The sequence below is a fragment of the Lissotriton helveticus genome, chromosome 1_1, assembly GCF_964261635.1.
Source record: "Lissotriton helveticus chromosome 1_1, aLisHel1.1, whole genome shotgun sequence".
Lineage (NCBI taxonomy): Eukaryota > Metazoa > Chordata > Amphibia > Caudata > Salamandridae > Lissotriton > Lissotriton helveticus.
In genome coordinates, this window is record NC_136057.1 from 109,190,214 (window position 1) to 109,215,006 (window position 24,793).

Sequence of the window (24,793 nt, forward strand, 5' to 3'; positions counted from 1 at the left end):
TGTGAGAGCTGTGTGGGCTGTGAGCGCTGTGTGGGCTGTGTGGGCTGTGTGGGCTGTGAGAGCTGTGTGGGCTGTGAGCGCTGTGTGGGCTGTTTGGGCTGTGTGGGCTGTGTGGGCTGTGAAGGCTGTGAGGGCTGTGAGGGCTGTGTGGGCTGTGAGGGATGTGTGGGCTATGAGGGCTGTGTGGCTCTGTGTGTGTGGGGCGCTCTGGCTCTGTGTGTGTGGGGCGCTCTGTGTGTGTGTAGCGCGTAGCGCTCTGTGTGTGTGTAGCGCTCTGTGTGTGTGTGTAGCTCTGTGTGGATGGTTTATTTTGTCGGTGGCTCTGTGTGGGTGGCTCTGTCTGTGTGAGAGTGGCTCTGTGTAGGTGGCTCTATATGAATGACTGTGTGGGTGGCTCTGTGTGGGTGGCTCTGTGTGTGTGTGTGGGTGGCTTTGTGTGTGTGCCTCTGTGTGTGTGTGGGTGGCTCTGTGTGGGCGTAAATGCAATAGGTCATGCATTTGCCAGCGATTAAGCTATTGGCATTGTAAATGACAATGCCATTTATTTAACGATTAAGCTATTGGCAATGTAAATGACAATGCCATTTATTTATGATTAAAAGAAAATAATGAGCATTGCCAATAGCTCTACCTTTAATAATGCCGAGACCATTGCATTGTAAATGCTTGTCTTGTGTAGCTCTGGTCAGAGCCTCTGATCTCTGGAGTTACACTATGTGAAAGATGCTCAGAATATTGTCGGGGTCCTATCACAGGCTCTGATAGTATAAAGGACTCCCTTATAGCAATTGATTATATTGCCCGCCGTTATTGTGATGCTTCATTGTTGTGTGGTCCATTCACTGGAAAAGGCTCTGTTAAACCTGACAGCCTTAGGGTGTCCTTTCCCCAACTTTTTACCTGCCTCCCATTTTCTGTGCACATTTTTGCTGGCTTTAGGACTCTGCACCTCACTGCTAATCAGTGCTAACGTGTTTGTGCTCTCTCCCCTAAACATGGTAACAATGGCTCATACTCAGTTGTCATATTTAATTTGCTTATGTCCCTAATAAAGTGCACTACATGTGCCCAGGGCCTGCTAATTATTGCTACTAGTGGGCTGCAGCACTGACCGTGCCACCCACATATGCAGCCTGAAATCCTGTCTCAGGCCTGCCACTGCAGTGCCTGTGTGTGAAGTTTACTGCCACATCGACTTGACATTTAAAGCTACTTGCCAAGCCTAAAACTTCCCTTTTATTACAATATAAGTCTCCCCTAAGGAAGGCCCTTGGTAACCCAAAGGGCAGGATGCTATACTATGTTTTACATGTCCTGGTAGTGACAAACAGTTAATTACTTTTTCACTGCTGTAAGGCCTACTCTCATTGGCTAGAACTGGGAATTCCTCAGAATAATTAGGCTGTAATTCCTGATTGGAAAGGAGTAGCCTTTTCATGTTATATATCTTTGCAATGGTAATGAGAAGTCCTCTTTACTGGTAAAGTCGGATTTAACATTACTATTTTTGAAAAGCTACTTTTAGAAAGTGGACTTTTCTCTGCTTGTACTGTTCTTTGTCACTTACAGCCTGTCTCTAGTACACGTCTGGGCTAGGTGACCGACCCCTTTGTCTATTCCTTCTAGAGAGCCACAGACACTACAAGGGTTGGGTGCGATTTAGCACTTATCTGCATCCCAATGGGTCTTTCTGGGCAGATGGGAGGAAGGGGCCCACTCTTACCCATCAGAGGGTAGTAGACTGACCACATACAAAGGAATGATAACTCCCTTTGGTAGTCTGGAGTGAGTGCTGGGATTGAAAGAGATACCGGTGCACGTCAAAACCACTCTATTGCATCTTTACATTGAAAGTGTAATCTAGAATTTCTTCAGTGCACTTGTCCATGTGGTCCATTAAATGTCTCATCAAATGCCAATAGATTTTCGTGATGGACCTACCATTTAAGCTTATCGAGTTTTTTAAATATATTTTTTCCAACAGGTGAAATAAATAAAGTAATGAACAAAAAAGGTGAAAGCATTAAACATCACGTGTGTAGGAAGTGATGTAAAAACAGTACACCTCGAAATGTCTTCCCTTGAAGGCTAATGCATCGCCAAAGTCTTTTTCTACATCAGAAAACCCAAACTGTTCAATGTGGTCTGTACTTGGCTCTTAGGGATCACCTGGTATACATTGATGAAATAACACACTGACCTACTGAAGCAAGTCTGATAAGGTTCTCACTACGAAAGAAGAGCTAACCTGGATCAGAAAGAACACACAGAAGAGAAACCGTATGACTATCTAGAAAGTGACAACACATTTATTAGGGAGATAAAGAGCAAGTGCAACATCAGAAAATCATACTGGAGAAGAACCATATCGATGGACTGACTGTGGAAAAGTTTTAATTGCAATAAAAGACCTAATGCAGGATCAGAGTGTCCACGTAGCGGAGAAACCATATAAATGTACAGAGTGTGACAAAGCATTTATAATAAACAGAAAGCTAATGCTCCATCAGAAAATCCACACTGGGGAGAAACCATATAAATGTACAGAATGTGACAAATCATTTAAAACAAATGGAGAACTAAAGCAACATCAGAAAATCCACACTGAGGAGAAACCATATCAATGTACAGAGTGTGACAAATCATTTAAAAGAAATGGAGCGCTAAAGCTACATCAGAAAATCCACACTGGGGAGAAACCATATCAATGTACAGAATGTGACAAAGCATTTATTGAAAAGTCACGTCTAATGGAACATCATAAAGTCCACACTGGGGAGAAAGCATATCAATGTACGGAATGTGAAAAAGCATTTAAAGCAATTGTACAGCTAAAGCAACATCATATAATCCACACTGAGGAGAAACCATATCAATGTACAGAGTGTGACAAATCATTTAACAGAAATGGAGCGCTAAAGCGACATCATAAAATTCACACTGGGGAAAAACCATATCAATGTACAGAGTGTGACAAAGCATTTATTGAAAAGTCACGTCTAATGGAACATCAGAAAGTCCACACTGGGGAGAAAGGGTATCAATTTACAGAATGTGAAAAAGCATTTAAAACAAATGTAGAGCTAAAGCAACATCATATAATCCACACTGTGGAGAAACCATATCAATGTACAGAGTGTGACAAATCATTTAAAAGAAATGGAGACCTAAAGCTACATCAGAAAATCCACACTGGGGAGAAACCATATCAATGTACAGAGTGTGACAAAGCATTTATAAGAAATCGAGCGCTAATGCAACATCAGAAAAGCCACACTGGAGAGAAACCATATAAAAACGACGCTAAACAAAACATCCTGTGATTCTGGGCAAATCACTTAATCTCCCCGTGCCTAACAAAAATGAATGTGTGTCCTCATGTAACGTAACTGGTGCTATGTAAAGCGCTCTGATACCTGATTGGGTTTGGGTCTAGTTCGCGCTATATAAAACTCTAAAAAATAAAAGAAATGTTAAAAAAAATGTGACAAAGCATTTATAACAAATGGAGTGCTAAACCAACATCAGAAAATTCACACTAGAGAAAGATCATATCAATGTACAGAATGTGACAAATCATTTAAAACAAATGGAGAGCTAAAGCAACATCAGAAAATCCACACTGGGGAGAAACCATATCAATGTACAGAATGTAACAAAGCATTCATTATAAAGTCACGTCTAATGGAACATCAGAGGGTCCACACTGGGGAGAAACCATATAAATGTAAAGAATGTGCAAAGCATTTATAACCAATCGACAGCTGAAGCGACATCAAAAGGTCCAAAATGGGGAGAAACCATATCAATGTACAGAATGTGACAAAGCATTTATAATAAATGAAGAGGTGAAACAACATTAGAAAATCCCCACCGGAGAGAGACCATTCAACTGCACTGAATGTGAGAAGGCATTTATTTGAAAGTTGCATCTTATGCAACATCAGATAGTCCACGTAGGAGAGAAACCCTATGAATGTGCATAATGCAACTAGACATGTATTACTAGGCAAAGATAATACTACATCAGAAATTCCACACTGGTGAGAAACTATATGGCTGTACTAAATGTGACTTAGCAGTTATTACAAAGCAAAGTTTAAAAATACATCAGAATGTTCACACATGAAAGAAACCATATAATTGTAAAAAATGTGACATCGCATTTATTCCAAATGGAGGGTGACCATTCAACTGCACCCCATGTGACAAGGTATTTATTACGAAGGGAGAGTTAAAGCTATATCAGCATCCACACTGGGCAGAAACCACATGACTTTATAGAATGTAATCAGGGATTTATTACAAAGCAAAATGTAATACAAGATCAGGAAGTTAACACAGAGGAGAAAACAAATGTATGTACTGAATACCACAATGCATTCATTATAAATGGGAAACTTAAGCGACATCCGAAAATCTACATGGCAAGAAATCCAATGTATGTACAGAGTTTAATAAAGTCTTCCACAGGAAGAATAAGCTAATGCAGTATATACAAATCCACACTAGAGAGAAACCCTATTAATGAATAGAATGTGACAAGGGATTGATTACAAAACAAAATGTAATATATCAGAATGTTAACACAGGAGAGAAACTCAATAAATGTATTGAATGTGACCATGCATTCATAAATGGAGAGCTAACTCTACATCAAAAGTCAACCCTGAAGACCGCACTGAATTTAGCAAGGCATTTATTGACAAGGAAGAGTTAAAACCGCATCAGAAAGTCCCCACTGAGAAAAATCTATGAATCTACAGACTCAATCAATCAGTGGGTATTGAGCGCGGCAAATCATCAGTGATGTTCTCAAGGCGCTGGGTGAGGAGGAGTGGTCCTGAGTGGCTGATTAGTTGAACAGCCAGGTCTTGACCTTTCCAGATTCAGTGATGAGGCAGATCTCAGGTGTAGGGGGAGTTCATTCCAGGTCATAGCAGCCAGGTGGGAGTATGAACAACCTCCGTTCCTGGTGCCTTAGACTCAGGGAGTTTAAGCTAGGATGAGGGAGGCGGAATGCAGGTGTCTGACGGGGAACCATCAAAAGATCTTGCGGCGCATGCGCATTGTGAGGAACCAGATGGCGGAGACCATGTTGATTTGCTTCTTCATAGAGCGCTTGTTGTCCAGGACAATGCCGGAGTCACGGGCATGGTCGGTAGGGGAGGGGAAGAAGCCAGGTTCTGCTGACCACCATGCGTTGCTTCAAGGAGATGTATGGTTACTGAAGATGAGGACTTCTGTCTTGTCCGTGTTTAGTTTTAGGCAGTTGTGCTTCATCCAGTCGGTGATGTTGGCCATGCACCTATGAAAGTTGTCTCTGGAGGTAGTGAGGTGGGTGTAGCCGGTGTAGATGACCTTCAGCCCGGGCAAACTGACAATGTTGGCTAGGGGTGTCATGTAAGTGTAGGAGAAGGGGGGGCTAACTGAGGATCCTTGTGAGGTGCTGCAGATCATGTCTTTGGGTTCAGGAGTTGGGCGGGAGTCTGGGTTTTTCTAGTGAGGTAGGAGGTGATCCATTTGAGGGCATTTACTTGGATTCCAATGAGGTGGAGCTTATCGATCCGGATTTGGTGGGAGACCATGTTGAAGGCAGCTGAAGTCAAGGAAGATGAGGGCTGCAGTGACACCGAGGTCCAGGATTGCTCTGATGTCATCTATGGCTGCTATCAGGGCGGTCTCTGTGCTTTGATTGGCTCGGAAGCCAAACTGGGAGGAGTTCAGGAGGTTGTTGTGCTCCAGGTGTCTGGTCAGCTGCCTCTTGATCGACCTCTCGAAGACTTTGGGAACGAGAGCAGGGGTATCAGTCAGGAAATCGTCAGCTGCTCTAGGTCTGCTCTAGGTCTGCTGAATGTTTTTTCAGGAGGGGTTTCACTTCTGTGTGTTACCACTCTTCCGGAAAGGACGCTATGGCGATGGATCTCTTCAGTGGTTTTGTGAGCTGTAAGCTGATATCCTTGCTCCTGAGGTTAAAGATAAGGTGGGAGCATGGATCAGTGGGTACCCCAGAGTGTATCGACTTCATTGTGAAGGTGGTGTCTTGTGCGATGAGGAGGTCCCAGGAAGCAGTCGGAGTTAGTGTCAGTGGGTGTGAGGAGGTCGAGGCTGTCACTTGCGGAGAGCTGAGATTCAAAATCCCTGTAGATGACGGCGATATTCTAATGGAAGTAATCAGCAAGCATGTCACACAGATCCCAGAAGGGAGTTATGGTATTCTCAGTGGACGCAGGGTTGCTGAATTCCCTAACGATGGTGAAGAGCTTATTGCTGTGGTTTGAGCTGAACTCTATGCAGCATGTGACGGCACTCTTCTTCGCTTCTTTAAGGAGAAGGTGGTAGTGGTTGATTGATGTCCTGAAGGTGGTGTAGTGCACTGGATCCTTACTGGTAATCCATCTTCTTTCTAGCAAACAACAGTCTCCTTGAGAGGTCTAAAGTTCCGGGGTAAACAAGTTGACACATTTTGCGCATTCTCTGATCTTGTTCGGCTCAGTGGGGGAAACATAGTTGGTGATCCAGTCTGTGCAGTTCTTGATGGCCTGTTTAAGGTCTGGAGCTGTGTCCGGTCAGTTGGCATGGAGAGTGTTGTTCCAGTTCTCATCTGAGACAGTTTTCAAAGTTGCCCTGAGGTGTGCTGGGTGGTTTGGCTTTGGTGTGACATGGTGGTACTTGATTGTTTCGCTGGAGATGAAGATGGAGTCGAGTGTGTGCCCTATGATGTGTGCTGGGTTGATGATGAGTTGGATGAGGCCGATGTTGTTCATGCTTTCTATTAGGTTGTTAGTGCTGGCATTGCTAAGGTCTTCCATGTGGAAGTTGGGATCTGCTATGAATATATAATGTTCGGGGGCAATGGCGAGTTGGGTGATGAAGCAAGGGAAGGCATTTATTAGAAGGGCACCGCACAGCCAATGTACCATAGGAAGGCCCACCCTGGGGAGGAACCATATAAAGGGCCAAGGGCATGCCCAGACATGGGTCCCGGGCTCACTGTGCACTGAATTCAAGCTGTCTGATGAGGGGTGATACCCCTAAACCTGTCCCAGGATGCTTGTTTCCGGTCCAGGGAGGACCTGGATTTGCAGTTTGAGCTGGACTGTTCCCATGAGGAGCAGGGCCAATGGTTTGCATATGGCTGGATCTGAACTGGTGTGGCATGGTGAGCAAAAGAACAATGGATTTAAACAAGATCTCTTGACTCTGGGTGAATTTTTGATTTATTCTGAATTCCGTCTATCATTTGTGCTTCTTTTGGTTACGTATATAAGCACAATACAAATTTTAAACCAGCAACAACACGCAAGAGTCATTGTATCAATTTTATCAACTCTATGCCCGCATACTTGGATTGAGGTGGCCTGCGATGTCACTGCTGGTTGTGGTGACGGGATAACACATCCAGTGTTGTGTCCTGTTTACAAAGCTGACTCATGGACACTAAGCAGCTTGACTAAGCCTGTTTCCTGTTCCAGAGTCTACTATGCTATTGTCATGACAAAGGCAATCGCTCTATACCACGCTCCTCTCCGACTGGGCTACCATTAAGTATCAAAGATAAAAAACATAATACTACTGAACTGTATGGGCCCATGTGGTGACCGAAGAGCCACATTGGGAAGTATACAAAAATAAATCCTCAGCCCTTGAATGGACAGAAGGGCAATTGATAGGTCAGTGTTTCACCATCCTGAAGACATCAATACTTGGAGAGAGGCTATAAAAAACTGTTTGCTTCGCTTTACTTGTTTATGAAAGGCTAACTGTTAATTCCACAGTGATCAAGGCTTCAATCAAGCAGGATTTATAAAGCACGGCTAATCGCCCAATAGGTTATCCAGGTGCTTGCAGGTTTATTCGAACAGCCAGGTCTTGAGGGCTGTTGGACTTGGCCCTTTTTGCAGGGTTATCCTCAAACTTTTTGCTTCTTCCTCCTATTTTTTCCTGACCTGTTGTTGGTTTTAGGACTCTGGGCACTTTACTACCACTGCTAATCAGTGCAAAAGTGCATATGCTCTCTGTGTAAATGGTTATTATGATTCGTTCTCCCTTATTGGCATATTTTGATTTACTGGTCAGTCCCTAGTAAAGTGCACTGGGTGTGCTGGGGTTGGTAAATCAAATACTACTAGAGGGCATGCAGCACTGATTGTGCCACCCACATGAGTAGCCCTAAAAAGATGTCTCGGGCCTGCCACTGCATTGCCTGTGTGCAGTTAGCTAACTGCCATGTCGATCTGGCAAGTGCACCCACTTGCCAGGTCCTAACCATCCCTTTTCTTACATATATGACACTCTTATGGTACGCCCAAAGTACCCCCCCTGGGCAGGTTGCAGTGTATGTGAAAGGTAGGACATATTCTGATGTGTGCAACATGTCCTGATAGTGAAATACTGCCAATTTTGTTTTTCACTATTGAAAGGCTATCTTGCCCCATAGGACCGAATGGGGAATGCTCTGTAACATTTTACAAGCATATCTTCCCATAGGATAAGATGAAAAAATAACGTTTAGGCTCTCTGAACTTAGAATTTATAACATCTTTTACTAAAGATGGTTTTTAAATTGTGTTTTGTCTGTCTGGTTTTGGAGTGACAGGGGCTGGGGAAGTGCATTCTCTCAGACAGCCAAAGGGGTGGTTCATGTGTGTCCTGCCTTTCCTGAATGAGTCAGGGCTGGGGTGAGTAGACCTGGGCTGCATTCACAGTAGGGGAGGAGTTCTCTCTAGCACCGGAGTAGGCCCGGTCTGCATTTAGAGTGGTGGGAGAAGATTCCCCTTGCACCTGAATAGGGCCTGTATGCCTTACACAATGCTGTCTCCACCTCCTGCCGGGCAGCTGCACCAGAGAGTACAGAACTGGTTTGGACTGGGCTCAGAGACCCTTGCGCAAAGAGGACGAAGACATTTCGGGGTATAAGTATTGGACCTAAAACCCTTGAACTTTAGACTACTTCTAGAATCAAGAGGAACGTTTGCCAAGGAGAAGAGCTGGCGAAACTGAGGGGGGAGTACTGCCCTTACTGTGTGTCTGGGGTTGGCCTGCAGCTACTGTTTTCTGCCAAGGAAAGGAGAAGGAATTTGCTGTGTGCTGTGTCCCCTGCTTGAGGAAAGTCTCCTAGTGCTTGAGTTGAGCTTGCCTCCTGTTTTGAAGTCTCAGGACCACAAAGACTTCACCCCCAGCTCCTCTGAACTTCCTTGCTGGGAGTTCTGACCTGCCAAGAGGTGCCTGAGAGTCTTGGGCCTCTGGAGGTTGTTTCTGCTTCTGGGAGCTGGAAAAGCAGCGCAACGACAAGGAAATTGATGCATTGCTCTTTTTGTGACAGTTTTTCCAATGCAACGCCGTGGTGCGAGAAGAATCTCCCCGCATCGCCACACCACTGCCGAAACCAACGCAGCACTTGTCCCCGCGGCAAGAATCGATGCATTGAGGGATCGCAGCTGAAAAGGTCAATGCAGCGCCTCTCTGCGGCTGCATCATTCGCCGACGCATCTCAGATTTCCACTCATCGCCCCTGTGTGGCAAGTTTTCCCCCACGCATCACTCGCAGATCGGAGTCCTCTCAGAATCGATGTGTCGTTTTCCCCTACAGACCAGACCCGACGCATTGCTCCCCTGAGTACAGCGGAACTGTTGCATCGCATCCACAAAGGTCTCAGGAACTACACATCTCTTTGCTTTATGACACTTCTCATTGCTGCGGCAGTTTGGCTTGATGAATTTTGTTGCAACAACAGGTACTTTGCAAGAAATCACACATCCATAGTTTTCTATGGACTCAGTTGCTAAAACCTTTTGAAAGTCATTTTTCTTAATACTTGTATGTTTTATTGTTGTCATTTTGGTCTTGTAAAGTTTAGATAAAGATGCTTTTTTTCCTAAACTGGTGTGGTGTCCCTTTGTGGTGTTATCACTGTGTTACTGTGAGTGTTGGTACAAAAACTTTACACATTGCCTTTGGGATACGCCTGTCTGCTCGTGCCAAGCTACCAAGGGGGTGAGCAAGGGTCAACTGAAGTGTATATTCCCTTACCCTGACTAGAAGTAATGGTCCCTATTTGGATAAAGGTACCTACCTCTGCCAACTAGAGACCCCCATTTCTAACAAGGGCGATTCGGAATTCCAGAGTAATAATAATACATTTTGTTTGTAGAGCGCGCGGCTACGTCCACAGAGGTGGCCCGGCACTAGATAGCAGATTTGCGATGAGGGTAACAAGTGGGTCAATCTAAGGCAGGTTAAAGAGCCAAGTTTTTAGTGCCTTCCTAAAGGCCTGTTCTGACTCCATCTTGCGGAGGTGAAGGGGCATAGCTTTCCAGAGTTTTGCAGTTTTCACTGTGAATGCTCTGCCACCTATCCTGGCCTTAAGGAAGTGAGGAACCCTGAGCAGTTGCAGGTGGTTTGATCTCAGGGCCCGGTCTTGCTGATATATTTGCAATCTCTGCCTCAGATAACCAGGGCCCTTATATCTGGTGGCTCTGTAGGCCAAAGTGAGCACCTTGAACTCGATCCTCCTAATAACAGGAAGACAAAGGAGGTGCTGCAAATGTGGGGAAATGTGATGGCGAAGCGGCATGTTCCTAATTAGTCTGGCAACTGGAACAAAAGAAAGGGTTTTTAAAATAAAGGGAAAGGGGCGCTCAGCTATTGTAAACGCAAAGTAAAAAGGATTACTAATTTTTGGTGTTGGTGCATGTAGGCGAGGGGAAATTACTCTCTTGTTGTGTGCAATAGGCATTCTGCTTTAGTCTGGCAACTGAGTTTTGAATTATCTGCTGCCTGAGGACCAGATAAGCTGGCAGCCCTAGATAAAGACTGTTCGAATAGTTCAGCTGGGAGGTCACCAGTGCATGGACTGTACTCTTCCTGCAGTCCTCCAGCAGGAATTGCAAGAATTTTCTCAAAGCTCTTAACTTCCAGAAGCATATAGAGGAGACACGGCGCACCTGGGTCTTGAAAGAGAGGTCGTTGTGAAATTTAAACCCCAAATCCACCGGGTTAGGGGGTGGGTTCTGCTCCAAGGGCCACTACAAATTAGAAGGTGGTGGTGACACCTGACTGAAGAATAAGACCTCTGTTTTCTCAGCATTAAGCTTTAAGCAATTCTAAATCATCCAGGCCAAGATGTTTTTCAAGCATTGCTTAAAGTTGAGAAAGGCAGCCTCCAAGTGTTCCTTGAACGAGAACACCAGCTGAATGTCATCAGCGTAGGAGACTACTCTCACACCCCATGTCTCAACCAGGGTCAATAAGGGGCCACGTATACATTTAAAAGTAGCGGACTCAGGACTGAACACCGGGGTTTCCCGCAAACAAGGGGTTTCTAGGAGAAGACATAAGAGCGTAGGAATACTTGTTGTTCGAGATTCTCCATGAACGACTGGAGCCAGGACAGAGCAGTACCCCTCACTCCCACCTGTCTCAGTCTCTCTACTAGAATAGGCTGGGCCACAGTGTTGAAAGCTGTGGACAGGTCCAGCAACACCAGCAAAGCTGAGGTGCCCTGGTCCACAGATTCACGCACAGTGTGAGAGAATTCAAGAAATGCGGACTCCGGTCTGTACCCCGTTCTAAAACCCGGTTGCAAATCATGAAAGGAAAGCAGTTGTCCAATTCAAGGAATTCAGCCAGTTGCTTCTAGACTTACTTCTCCAGAATTTTCGCTGGAGCTGGCAGTAGAGAGAATGGCCTAAAATTCTTGTGTTCTGCTGGATTCACATCTGGTTTCTTGAATAGAGGCAGCAAGAATGCTTTTTTCGAGGTAGCTGGGCAAATGCCAGTTGTCAAGGAGGTGTTCCAGATCTGGTTCCGTAACAGATTGAGGCAAGGGGCCAGTAGTTTGAAGAACTGAGCCGGGAAAGGATCTCCCGGAGAACCAGACTTATACTTGTGCAACTCCCCGCATGACACCAAGGGCGGCAACTGGCGGAAGTCAGACCAGGTGCCAGGAGGGTCTGGCGTTAGATTTGGCACATGGGAGGACGTTGACAGAGGAAAGGTGAAGTAGATCATTTGAATATTTTCCTCAAAGTACTTTGCAGGTCAGCACATAGGGTAGAAGATGGCGTTACTGTACTGTCCAGAGCAGTGGGAGTAATAAAGCTTTGGACAATTTTGAACAATTCTTTGACCAAGTTGTCAGAATGTTTATTTATTATTTATATGAAAGTTTTATAGAGCGCGAACAAGACCTTTGCGGGTATCAGAGCGCTTTACAGTACATGTGTATAGACATATCAAACAATAAAATTAAGCAGGACCATCACAATAACATCAGAAAGCTTAATAAAACAAAATGATAAATCAAACATTAAGAATAAACAGGACCATAATGAATAGCAACAAAGAAAATCACAGATAGAAGGACAAATCAGATAAGGTGCAGAACCGGACCGGTCGGTCTGAAGGGTGATGGTAATATATTGATGATAAAAACGTCAACTAAATGGAACAGACTATACATATAAAAAGACAGGCAGTGATGTGCACAGCAAGGGCGAAACATGAGGATTATGGTAGTGGAAAAAATTTGTAGGTTGATTGGTAGGATAAAAAGCAAAGCAGTGAGGTGCACAGCAAGGGCGAAACATGTGGATCATGGTAGTGGCAAAAATTGATTAGTTTAATAAGTAGGATGAATGTAGTAGGTGTTCGCATAGTCATGTGAGGCTATGTTTACATAAATGTTGCCATAAGGATGCCTTTTTCTTCCAGTTTGAAGGAAGAGGAGGAGGGGTTCAGTCTTATTTCTGGTGGAAGGGCATTCCATATCCTGGGTGGCATTCCTGAAAAGGAACGATCATACGTTTTTTTCTTATTGAATTTGATGTAAGGCCTTGTGCATCATGCAAGCTATTTTCAGGTGGATTCTGGCTTCAAATGGCAGCCAGTTTAAAGTTTTTAGATCCGGGGAGATGTGGGCCCTTCTTTTCGAGCCAGTGATGAGTCTTGCTGCCGCGTTGGTGGAGGCTCTTAGAGGAGCTGTAGTGGCTTTGGGGAGACCGCATAACGAGACACTTTCATAGTCCAGCCGAGGAAGAACTAGAGCCTGAACTGCTAGCTTGAAGTCATTGGTAGGTAGGAAGGGCTTCAGCTTCCTTAGTGTATCGATCTGAAAATGTGCTCCCTTCGTTGCATTACTAATATGCTTCGGCATATTGAGGTTACAGTCCAGAGTTATACCCAGAGATTTTGCCGAATCCACAATGGTTGGTTGAAAATCGAGTGCTGTGAGGTGTTTGATCAAATTGTGCATTGTGGAGACTTTGGCGGGTGGGGCAATGAGGAGGAATTAAGTTTTTAACGCATTCAGTTTGAGGTGATTCACTGCCAGCCATGTTTGGGTGGTCTTAAGAGTACTGTTAAGCAAACTAATGTCGTCCAAGGTGCTGATCTTGAGGTAGAGTTGGGTATCGTCGGCATACATGTGAAATTGCACGTTGGAAGTTTGTAGCAGATCTGTGAGAGGTTCCATGAATAGGTTGAAGAGAGTATGGGATAACGAGGAACCTTGTGGGACTCCTAGCGTAACAGGAACTGGTTTGGACACGGTGTTGTTGACCTTGAATTTTTGAGTCCGGTTATGCAGAAAAGAGGTAAACCATTTGAGCACTGATCCTGAGAGACCCATTCTGTGTTTCAACAGATCTATCAAGTGTTAGTGTTTGACCGTGTCGAACACTGAGGAGAGGTCTAGTAGGATGAGGAGGCATGCTTCGTTTTGATCAAGTAATTGAAGTGATTCATCAATAATGTGTGCCATGGCTGATTCCGTGCTGTGATTTGCACGGAAGCCGGATTGGTGTTTATTTAGGAGGTTGAAGTAATCTATATGTTTTGCCAGTTGGTGATGAACACATTTTTCAAAAGGTTTGGCCAGGGTGGGAATATTGGAGATAGGGCAGTAGTTGTTAAGGTCCATGGGGTCAGCTGTGGGTTTTCTTAAGGATGGGAGACACCTGCCCCACCTTTAGGGAGTCAGGGATGCAGCCTTGTTGAAGTGAGCTGTTTATGATCTTGGTCCAGAGGGGTAGTAGCATAGGTGTAAGATCTTTAACCACATTTGCTGGGAGAGGGTCAGTGAGGTGATTGGAAGGCTTCAATGCACTGAGAAATTTGCCTATAGCTTCTTCAGAATAGGTGTAGAAGTATGACCATGTTGCGTCGTTTGATTTGGTTAATGAAATATTCTCACATTACTGCGCCTAATCCTATAGAATTTTTTCAATGCCTTTTTGTAGAGATATTTAGCCACTGGATCATAGGATTTTCTACAGGAATGCTCTAATTTTTTGCAGAAACTTTTCTTTGTTCGTAATTCCGTGGAGAACCAGGTGGCTGAGGGTTTCCTTCCTGAAGACGTCACCAACTTAAGTGGGGTGACTCTGTCTAAAGCAGAGGTGACCCAGCGATTGAACCTGAATATATCACTGTTGTGATCACCAGCTAGCTGGGTATAGCATCTTGGAGTGCCAATTCCAGAGCTTCTGGGGTGACCCTCCTCCAGTTTCTCCTCCTGTCAGAAATCGACCAGGAGTTAGACCAATTGGATTCAAGCCAGAAAGTGAATGATAGCAGAAAATGGTTCATCCAGGTCTGGCGTACTGTGCCTCCACTTTAAGGTTAGGATTTTTTGGGGTAAAAAGGTCAATCATGTGTCCCACCATTTGCGTAGGGGCGGTCACCCATTGCGTCAGATTTAAACCCTCTAGAGTTTCTACCAGCAATAATGCCTAGGAACATTTGTCATCATCCACATGGATGTTGAAGTTGCCAGCACAGTTAGATTGGTGTACTTCAGAGAGAGTTGTAACAGGTGGCAGGATGGGCTGTCAAGAGGTCTATATACCAACATCCCGGCCAGCGAGGAGGAGGAGATTCTGTCATGGGTCAGAGCCTCAATGTTCCCAATGTGCTCCATTCTCCCACTGGAGATCTCCCAACCATCCCTCAGGATAACAGCCATACCCCCTCCTATCTTGTTGCCACCCCAATTGGCACAAGTAATCTGAAAGCCGCCAGGTATTGCCAGCATCAGGTCAGGGTTAGTACCCTCCCTCAGACAGGTTTCTGATAGAAACATAAGATCCCAGGAGTTTGACTCCAGAGAGAGCCAAATGTCCTCTGTGTGTTTGGGTAAAGATGTTATACAGTTGATCAAACATGCTTAGAAGCTGATCTCCAGACCAGCCAATATGGGTCAAGGACAAAAATCAGGCAGCATGGCTGGCGCTGGCCATGGACAGGCGCAGACAGGCTTGCCTTTGGCGCGGCTGCATTGCGTCTGCGTCGCGGCTCCCATTAAATAGGGGGTTGGGTCAGGTCGGCCGGTTGACAACTAGACCGCGCCCCTCAAAATTCCACCCAACAATGTCCCCAAAGGGACATGGGAAATGAGATGATGGTCCGGAGGAGTGTGGGAGGCTGTTTTAGGTCTTAGTTGCGATGTGGAAGAAACAGGATCCTTCTCTTTTGCTTGGGTAGATGCAGGGAGTATGGGTAAGTGAAAGGGAGCCAGAACATAGTCTTCTCGATGGTTGGTGGAAGTTCAGGCAGTGGTTAATGTATATGGGTCCTTGGTTTTGAAGAGCCTTGTGTGTGTGGGTCAGCAGCTTCAATTGTCATCTCTTCCGTACAGGGAACAAGTGGAGTTGCCTGAGGTGGTTTGTGATGTGGGTTTGTCGGGAAAGGCAGAGGATGAGTCTGGCTCTGGCATTCGGTTTGGTTTGAAATCTCTGTAGGAGGTGTGCGACAATTCCTACCTAGAGGGTGTTGCCATAGTCCAGTCGGCTGGTGATGAGGGCCTGTATCACGGTGCATCATTCATAGAGGGGTAGCCACTTGAACATCTTCTGTATATGCACAGAGTGTGCAAGCTGACAGAGGAGGCGGCGTTGAACTGTGATTTCATGGTGAGATTGTTGAGGATGATTCCAAGGTTTCTGTCATGGTCGGAAGCAGTGTCCTATGTCTGATGGACACTAGGAGTGGGTGGAATTTGCATGATTGCGTTACGCAAATATCTGCGAAAGCGCCAAAAATCTCTGCAAACACGTGGAAATATCGCAAAGACGCGGAAGTGGTTGCCCCGCCTGTTCGCGATGTTTTTTGCGTGATGGCATTGGAAATGTGTCACCAACTTGTCCATGCGGTCGCTAATGGGTGCAGCCATCTTGTTTTCACTTGTCCCGCCTGCTCACGATGCTTATTTCCTGTTCCGTGTCATGCAGTGCATGCTCCCGCCTGTTCGCGATAAGTAGTTCCTGTTCGGGAACGCATATTACGTGTTTGCAATGCTTTTTGCGTGCTCGGGGGGGGGGGAATATCGCGCGAACTTGCCCATGCAGGCGCTATGGGCGTGGCCATCTTGTTTTTCCTTCTATTGCTATGGTTCTGGGGCCTGATTTTCAATCCCCCCCCCTATCTTTTCAATCCTTTGTTTCAGGAAACTTTTTTTTAATCTTTTTTATTTTATTATCTATCTCTCTATTTTCCTGATTCTATATTTTTTGTTTTTGTCTACTTTTTGTGTGCTTTTAACTACTTTTTCACTCTTTTCCTATTACCTGCTTTTTAAATTTATTTTACTTACTTTTTAAATTTTTACTGTTTCTTTTCCGCCCCGCCTACCTAGAACCATGGCAAAAGGCCACAGGTTTCGTCATAGCCAGAGCCGCGACCGCCTTCCTTGCGGAAGGTGGCACCCACAAGGGGTGCAGGCACGGGCCTTATTTGGGAAGGCGGAGGTGGCCGCACTGGGTTTTTTTTGTGCAGCACCACCTCCCCTTAACCCTGGCAGCAGGTGGCAGACCTGGGTCCGGGTACGGGCTCCGAGAGCGTCAGCAGCGTTGGAGAAAGGTGCTCCGGGCAGTGTTTCGCTGCTCTAGTTTCTGGCGCACCCATAACCAGTTGACGCACAGGTGATCCGATATCCTGGACTTGGAGCAGGACCTGCTGGACCTGATAGGAGTGTAGGTCCTGGGGCTTAGTGAGTAGCTTTTTAATTATTACTACTTTGTGTCTGTTCTTCTGCTCTGTGTTATATATTGCAAGAAAAAAAAATTCCGACCAGCTAGAATGCTGCTGCTTACATTGCAGGTAAATTACGTTTAAAAGTCTTCTGTGATTGTTATGACACAGGTGCTCTGCGCTACTAATCTTACTTGTTTGCAACTCTGCGCTCGCTTAGCATGATTATGTAAGAGTTTCTTTTTAGGAAACTTAAGTTAGGTAATGCTAGAGAGACTCTAGTCCTTCCTTTGTCCTGTCACTAAGAGATAGTGGTGGATTGATTCTTAGGTTTAGTTACCTATTAGTATGAGTGGGTAATTTTTTAGTGTTCTGCGTGACGCACCCTCTGTTACATCACATGCTGCTGAGTGCTACTTACCCCATTCCTAAGTAGAACCTTTCGTAGTTTGTTCCATGAGTGGTAATAGGCTTAGTACTAGCAGAACATCAGCAGCCCCCAACCAACAATTTGCTGGATGCTAAAATGTAGGCATGTGTCCTCCATTTATGCATTTGTGAGTACTAAAAGAACTGGAAATGCAGACTTAATGAACAATTGCCACACCTGGAATAGGTGGGCTAGTTCAGGTGGTCCTTAGGCTTAGTTAGTATTCTGGAATCAGAGTGGAACACTGGATTAGTGTGGATAAATAGTAACTAGTCAGTCCGTGAATCCCCCGATACTACTAGTCGACCAGATTAGGTCAATTTTATTGAAATTGTTGTTCACATAAATGTTATTTTAACCGCTTTAAAAAATATTTTATTTGTTTCTCACAAATCATCAATGTTTGTCTCTTTCTTTCTTATACCTATCATGATCAGCATCAAGGGACAAGAAGACCGGGTGGGAATCGGCAGGAGCAGTTGGAGAACACCAGGGACAGGAGGACCAGGACCGCTCTTCTATCGAGGGCTCTGCTGCTGGCCCCAGTAAGTCTTCCTGTTTTCAATATTAATAATTATGATTCCCTACCTTTTACTGCACCTTATTTTTCCGAACTATTGTTTCTGTTTCCTTATGCTATTTTTTACCAATTCTCCTTCGATCTAGACTATCTGTTTCTAAATTCTTGTTATCCCTGCCTCTAACTGCCTCTGCTATGACTCTCTGTACTCCTTTCTGCTCAAATCAATTTGAAAGATTCTACCATTTAGGAAGTGGTAAAAAACAGTAGTTGCCACTCTGGTATTATCTCGGCTGGATTACTGTAACAGCCTGTTTCTTAATGCCCAACAGGGCATACTAAACAAATTGCAGGTTCTACAAAATGCTGCAGCTCGGCTTATTACGGGGCTCCCAAAGTACGCCCCTATTTCCCAGGAGCTAGCCAAACTTCACTGGCTACCGGTGCGAAAGCGGATCTTGTTTAAGGCGCTTTGCTTGGTGTTTAAGGCCTTGCGAGGTCTAGGGCCATCATTCCTCCGGCAGTATTTCTTTTGGTATCTCCCGACAAGGCACCTTAGATCTGCTAACGCAGGGCTGATTGTAGTAACGTCAGGAAAGCGCACTGGGGAGGCAGAAGCTTTGTGCTGGGAGCAGCCAAGGCCTGGAATGCCCTGCCCCTGGCTCTTAGAAAGATGACGGACCTTATGGCCTTTAGGAGAGCTCTTAAGACCTGGCTGTTCACTAATTAATCTTTAATCAACCGGACCTATGGAGTTTTACAGAGCGCCAGGACACCCATGGGTAACAGAGCGCTGTACAAATGTCAAAAATAAATACATAAATACTACTATTAGTCTGTCTGTAGCTAAGCTTGCCCAGTTAGCCACTCTTTATTTAAAAGGTTTTAAATAAAACTCAGATTCACCAAAAGCTTGAGCCATTGAGTCCAGTCCTTTGGGTTGTCCTCTTCTACTACTTCTAGACTTCTTAATCTTAAGGCTTTCTTAATCTTGAGGCTTTTCGACAATTCCCACCAACAAAATGCCCAACTAGATTTTACTATTTTTGATAGGATAGGACATACTACTACTGTTGTAGGGATTCTGCACATACAGAACTTTGCACAAGAAAATAGGACATTGGTGATAGGAGGTTTGACCTTCCTCACACCTCAATCAGGACCCATCACAATCTCCTGCCCGACTAGTTATAGTAGTGTCTCCTTACTATTAGCTCTCCAACCCGCCCCCAAGATACCCAATGAGTAGACAACCCAGAACATAACACTCCCAGCCTCTCAGTTACGGAAGCAATGAACATGCACACCCTTCCTTTCACTCCTGTAAGTCCACACCAAATACCACAGAGTCTATGTAAGTTCAAAAGGTTTATTTTCAACGGACAAGCTCTGTACGTTGTTCTATAATGCAGCACCAACAGAAAAATGCACAAGATCAAAACAATAAACATTGTTGTATTTAGTTACACTTACAACAACTACAAGTCCATAGAACGAAGACAAAATACAAAATCATAATAACTGAACAGTGGTGGAAGCACTACCCTCCCCTTGGTAGGAATATAGTTTATATAACATTATAAATGAAGATCTCTGAGCGAATTTTGGGGACCCCTCACCTTAGAAGAACCTAGTGTAGTGTAGTTCCTATTATCCCAATAGGCTCTGCGCATTGGAATAATATCTTCAATAGTATAGACGTAGGACAGAGGTTAACTAGGTCTTCTACTGACGATATTAGACTTAAAGTTTTGTGTGCCAGCTAGCTCAGAGTTCACTAGAAACTTTCTCGAATAGGCAAGGAGGGATTTAATCTCCCTGGATAGACAAGAAGGGATTTAGGTTCTGACAACCATAGAACATGACAACTTTGCTCTCCCTGATCAAGAGTATATCTCTAGAGTCGTGTGAAAACAAAAGACAACTATTTTACTCAGTCAATACGTGCATACTTAGTTTCACCAGATTGTAGAGAGAAGAAGAAACGGGCGTGTTCAATAAAAGGTGTTATTTATTGATCAGTCTCTTTTCTCATACAAGAGAAATGAATCGCTACAATTGCAATACTTATGGTTAAGTAAAGTGCATACAGTAAAAGCAGGATTATAAAATAATACTGTAAAAGCATTGATATGGTTTCTTAGCCATATGATACTTTAAAATGGATAAAATAGATACATACATATATACATTGACTAATCGTACTCAACTGGTGCTTCTAACTACGCCTACCCCGGTGTACCTGACCTAAGCCTAATACGTGGGAGGGAGTAAGTAAGTAGCAGTTTTAGTTAAGTTTGCTTTGCCAAGAATCTGACTCAAGAATTCTCTGTAAGGGGTTAGTCAGTTCAGTACCTGGGATTTAGAAGGCAGGAGGGCTGGTATCTCTCTCTCAGGACTCTGTATCTCAGTTACCCGCGAGGGCAAGCCGGAAACGCCGGAGGCTGGATTTCTCGGCAGGAGAAAAGACAGCGTCTCTCTCAGCGCGTCAAAAGGGAGGGGCAGCGTCCGTGGGCTTCCTGCATCAGCTGGGCTCTCCGGCAAGTAGCGCTGCTCCAAGCTCATCACCACCGTGTCTTTGCTTAGGGCAGCGTCGGTATATTTATACCTGAAAGGTGCCGAGTTTGACGTAAGGATGGACATAAGACGTCGGTAAGGATGTCATAAGAACTGGTCATTCTTACATTCTTTACAGGAGTTCTCGAACGAAATCAAAACAATAGCTGCGGGGGATTTCCCAGGTCTGCTGGTGGTTTGGTTTGTTTTGAGAACTCGGTGTGCTTTCTAGGGGGCTGGAGGAATAGTGCTTGCTTAATGTGACAGCATGCACTATGACTTAATCTGAAAACCGGTTTCTGTGCCTTTGTATGGATATTAGTGATTTATTAACCGTACAAGGGTTAGAAATAGGAGTATCGATACAGGTCCCTAGATAAACATACTACACCCACTCCACGCATTTATGTACAGATTTACTAACCTAAGCAATAGTAAACATAACTAACAGTGCATGTGTATACCGAACCACCCCAAAATACATTTTTTATTTTTGTATTTGAAAAAGTGCTATTGCGAAATACACGAAAAACGAGTATAGGTACTGTATGCATTCAAGCAGTATAATCATTCAAAAAAAGATGCACATTTTATATCAGCATGAATGATTTGCGAAAATTACATGAAATGGCTCTTAATACAGAAGAAAAGTGCGAGACCACTTCATCACATATAAATACAATCACTTGTAAATAAGCTAGAGGTTGAGGTAATGTAATGTCTCTAGAGTTCCTAAAAATAGAAGCTCTGTTCTCTAAGAATAGTTTTACTTTAAGCAGAAGATAAGTGCAAAAAAGGTAAATATTTTTGGATTCGAAAAAGTTCTCGTTTGTCAGGGGAGAAGAGAAAAATAGTTCACAGTCGCTTTGTTTTTCCAAAGCTGAAGGCCAAATTCAGAGTTTAGGGAACGCTGTGCGCAATTTTGTTTAAAGTCATTCTCTCTGTTCTGGTGAAAACATCATTTCAGACACACTCTCGAAAAAACAGTCTACCGCTTCTGGTGAAAGTTCGACCAAGTTGGAAAATGTCGCTATCATGCAGTCATGAGCATGTTCGCTTTCAGTGATGGTACGATCAGAACTGCTTACAGAAGGTCGTACCTGGTTGATGCTGCTTTCATCTTGTACTTCACTACCCTTCAATCGTAGTGGTGAAGTCTCCACGAATGCCGTCATCAGGATAGGTAGCCGCTGGGGACAGCAACAAAGTATCTGCATCCAATGGTACTTCTGATTGTAGTGTAAGACAGGTGTCCAACACGCATTCTTCGCCGCATAGCATGCACCTCAATACAGGCATAACACAATTCTGCCATATGGGTCTGAACGAAAGAAACCAGGTCATATTCAGATCTCGTAGCCGGGCTAATCCAAGGACTTTAGTTATGCGGTCCCAGTAGCGTATAGCTAGGATCGCTTCTTCCATTGTTGCTGGAGTCTTGTCTGTGACATGGCTTGCCATAACGAAGCAGGAGTAGCAAAAATAAAATGCCTGCTACGAGTCCCAACAGGAGTGGAAGTCCGCCAAAAATGGAATGGACGAAATTAGGAAAAATACCCAGGACTGCTTTGAATGGTGTTAACAGTCCCGTAAAAACGGTCTTAAATACACTCGCGATACCACTTGTATCAGAAATGTTTAAGATTTCGTTTAGCATTTCTGTGAAGTGTAGGGGGCAATTTGTTGATAACAATGCATGTATCTCACCCGTTGTCCTTGCAACTTGGAGATCATACGTTTCTTTTGATGACGTCAAATGAGTTGGCATCTGTAGGAGCACAGTCATCATTCTGCTTAAAGTATCAATTCGAATAGAAGAGATATTCAAACTGGGCCTGATTTTTTCCTCCCTGTCTGGAGCGTCATTCGGGAACAATACTCTCTCACAAACAAGTGACCATGGAGCTCACGCTTATGAGATAAGGTTTTCCTGGCATTAAGCCACAACATCTGTGATCTACAATTAGAATGTAACTCCCGTTAGAAAGTCTTCTAAAGAATGGTTCTATTTGTGTTGCAGGTGTGCCGAGTTGGTGACATGAAAGGTTATTTGAAGTTCCTTCACAGGCCCCATGTAAACTTATACCCTGACACAGAAGTATACCACTTAGTGATTTTTCACAATTATTACCACTAAGAAATACACTCTGTCCTTTATTACTGTACCATGTGTGTGTATAAGGTAGGTTCCATGTTGACTTAATGTATCCTTTACCCAACCCTTCATACTGGCCTGCCTGTATATATTTTTGGCAGTATCGAAACTAGAAAGTCGTTATCTGAATAGTTATTATCCCATGTATTATCCATTCAATGACAGGTCGTTCTGACATTGTCAATGGTAATCTCTCAAGTTTTTCAATGCTCAGAATTGTATACTCTGCACCCTTTTGTGCCAAACTGATTTGTGTATCAGTAAGGTTAAAGATACTGAATAATGATACTGAATAATGACGTTGTGTTGATTAAACGCCAAGGCACGTAACCTGAACGCAGATTTTGTAACGTCCAGCCAAGCTGTACAATAGAACGCAGTTGTGACTGACCGTGTTGCAACATCAGTAAGTCTTGCTCTATTATATCGATTGCAGAAGATACAATACTGTCCCGTGAATATATTTTGGAAGACAGAGTCATTAACCCATTGTCCACAACAGAAAGTGATTTTTCCAAATTAACAGTCAATTTCCCGTATTCTCTCTGCTGTCTCAATTTGAGTTTCTTTCCAAGCTTCGTTGTAAGCTGCATATATAGAGGACGCTATGAAATGTTTTTGACGCTGTTTGCGTGGTCCCAAAATGAAATCACGCAAGTCAGCACCTTCTTTAAGTAAAGTCAAGTGCTGCTTAATTTCTGCCAGTGTGGATGTATGTAGCCATTCGAGGCAGAGTTTCCCTACACTGTAAGTAGTTACAATCCCTGGATGTTGTCTCTGGGAATATCTAGGGTCTGGCCTGGTCAATGTGAACCCTTGTATTTTGTTCAGGAATCTATCTTGACAGTTATTTGTGTCTGTGGGCCAGATCAACCATTTTTTCCAATCAGGATGTGTTCTGTTTTGGTTCAAAATATGGGATACGTCTATTTCAACATCTGTAGTGCTATTACTCTCAGGTATTGGTTTTGGAATAGACGGTTTGTTCAAGTCTTTAATTTTGGCTAGGCCAAGACAGGTTGTCTGTTGAATTGTGTCATTCAAGAATATAATTTGTTCTGGGATCATGCAGGCTCTAAATAATGATTCTATACCTTGCACTTGCCAATCTTTTGTACCCCAGATCGTTTTCGTTTCAATATTTTTTTTCCAGAAATCAAAAACGACTGTTTTAATTTTTTCAAAAAATGTCTCTGAATAGATTAATTTTGTGTTTGTAAGCATGGTTTTAATTCCTGTCTTATTTAACAATTTGAAATAAAATGTTTCTGCATTGCTTGTGTTAAACCCTGAGAAGTATGAGAATTTTTCATAAAATGTTTTTGAACTGCCTTTTGGTGGAGTTGCACAATGTTCCCATTGGTTATAATTTAAAACATTTCTAGGTTGAGCAGTTTTATGCAGATAATGGTGACCATAGTGGTTATAACAATACATCTGGTCATAATTAGATGAACCCTGTAAATAATCATGTTCTGTAAATTTAGCTGACATCACTAAATCAGACATCATATCATTAATACTTTCAAAGTCCCAATCATCAGCGAATGTGCTTGGTTTTACAAAGTCACTTAATGAAATCTTAAATTGATGAGGATACTTCAGGAGCTCGACCGGGCCATAGATTTCGTAATCAGTTTTGTCCCATGCTACCCCACCGGGTGTAGGATTGGCTGTGAAGTTTACTGAAGAAAGTTCTCTTTTCTCGATGTGTGAAGACTTGTGTGGTTTCAGGACCAAGTTGATATTCTGACTTGCTGTGTCCATTGTAACATATTTTCCCTCAATAAAATGTCCCAAGCATAGTACCATGATGAGCCAAAGTATGAGGATGAATACACCTAGTGCCACCCAAAATTCAATCCATGGAGAAATCGGATAGGTTTCTTTTAGTTGATGAAAGAGTTCCTTTGTTTTGTCTTTAAAAGTTTTTGTTGTTGGCTGTTTCCCAGGTTCACTTGGATCCTCAGAAAAATCGTCGAAGTTGATGAAGTAGCCTGATGCTGTTCTGTCAATTGTTTCAATTGCTTCTGGATTCCTTTTTGCTTTTGGAATTTGCTTTGTTTCATTAGCATAGTCAGTGGTTACATCATTGTAGATTGGTGTTTCTTGATGTAAGATTTTGATTTGGGTTTCAAGAGGTTTAAGTTCCATCGCTTTGTT

At 43.7% G+C, this 24,793-nt stretch overlaps 1 protein-coding gene across 1 annotated transcript in view; it reads left to right on the forward strand.

Annotated features, from left to right (window-relative positions):
- The window catches only part of LOC144759277 (uncharacterized), a 198,977-nt gene that overhangs the window by 160,674 nt on the left and 13,510 nt on the right, over positions 1 to 24,793 (forward strand). The window contains exon 2 of the mRNA XM_078646476.1: positions 1,985 to 3,129. Within this exon, the coding sequence (XP_078502602.1) occupies positions 2,415 to 3,129 (715 nt within the window). The 5' untranslated portion in view covers positions 1,985 to 2,414. The remainder of the gene's footprint in view (positions 1 to 1,984; positions 3,130 to 24,793) is intronic.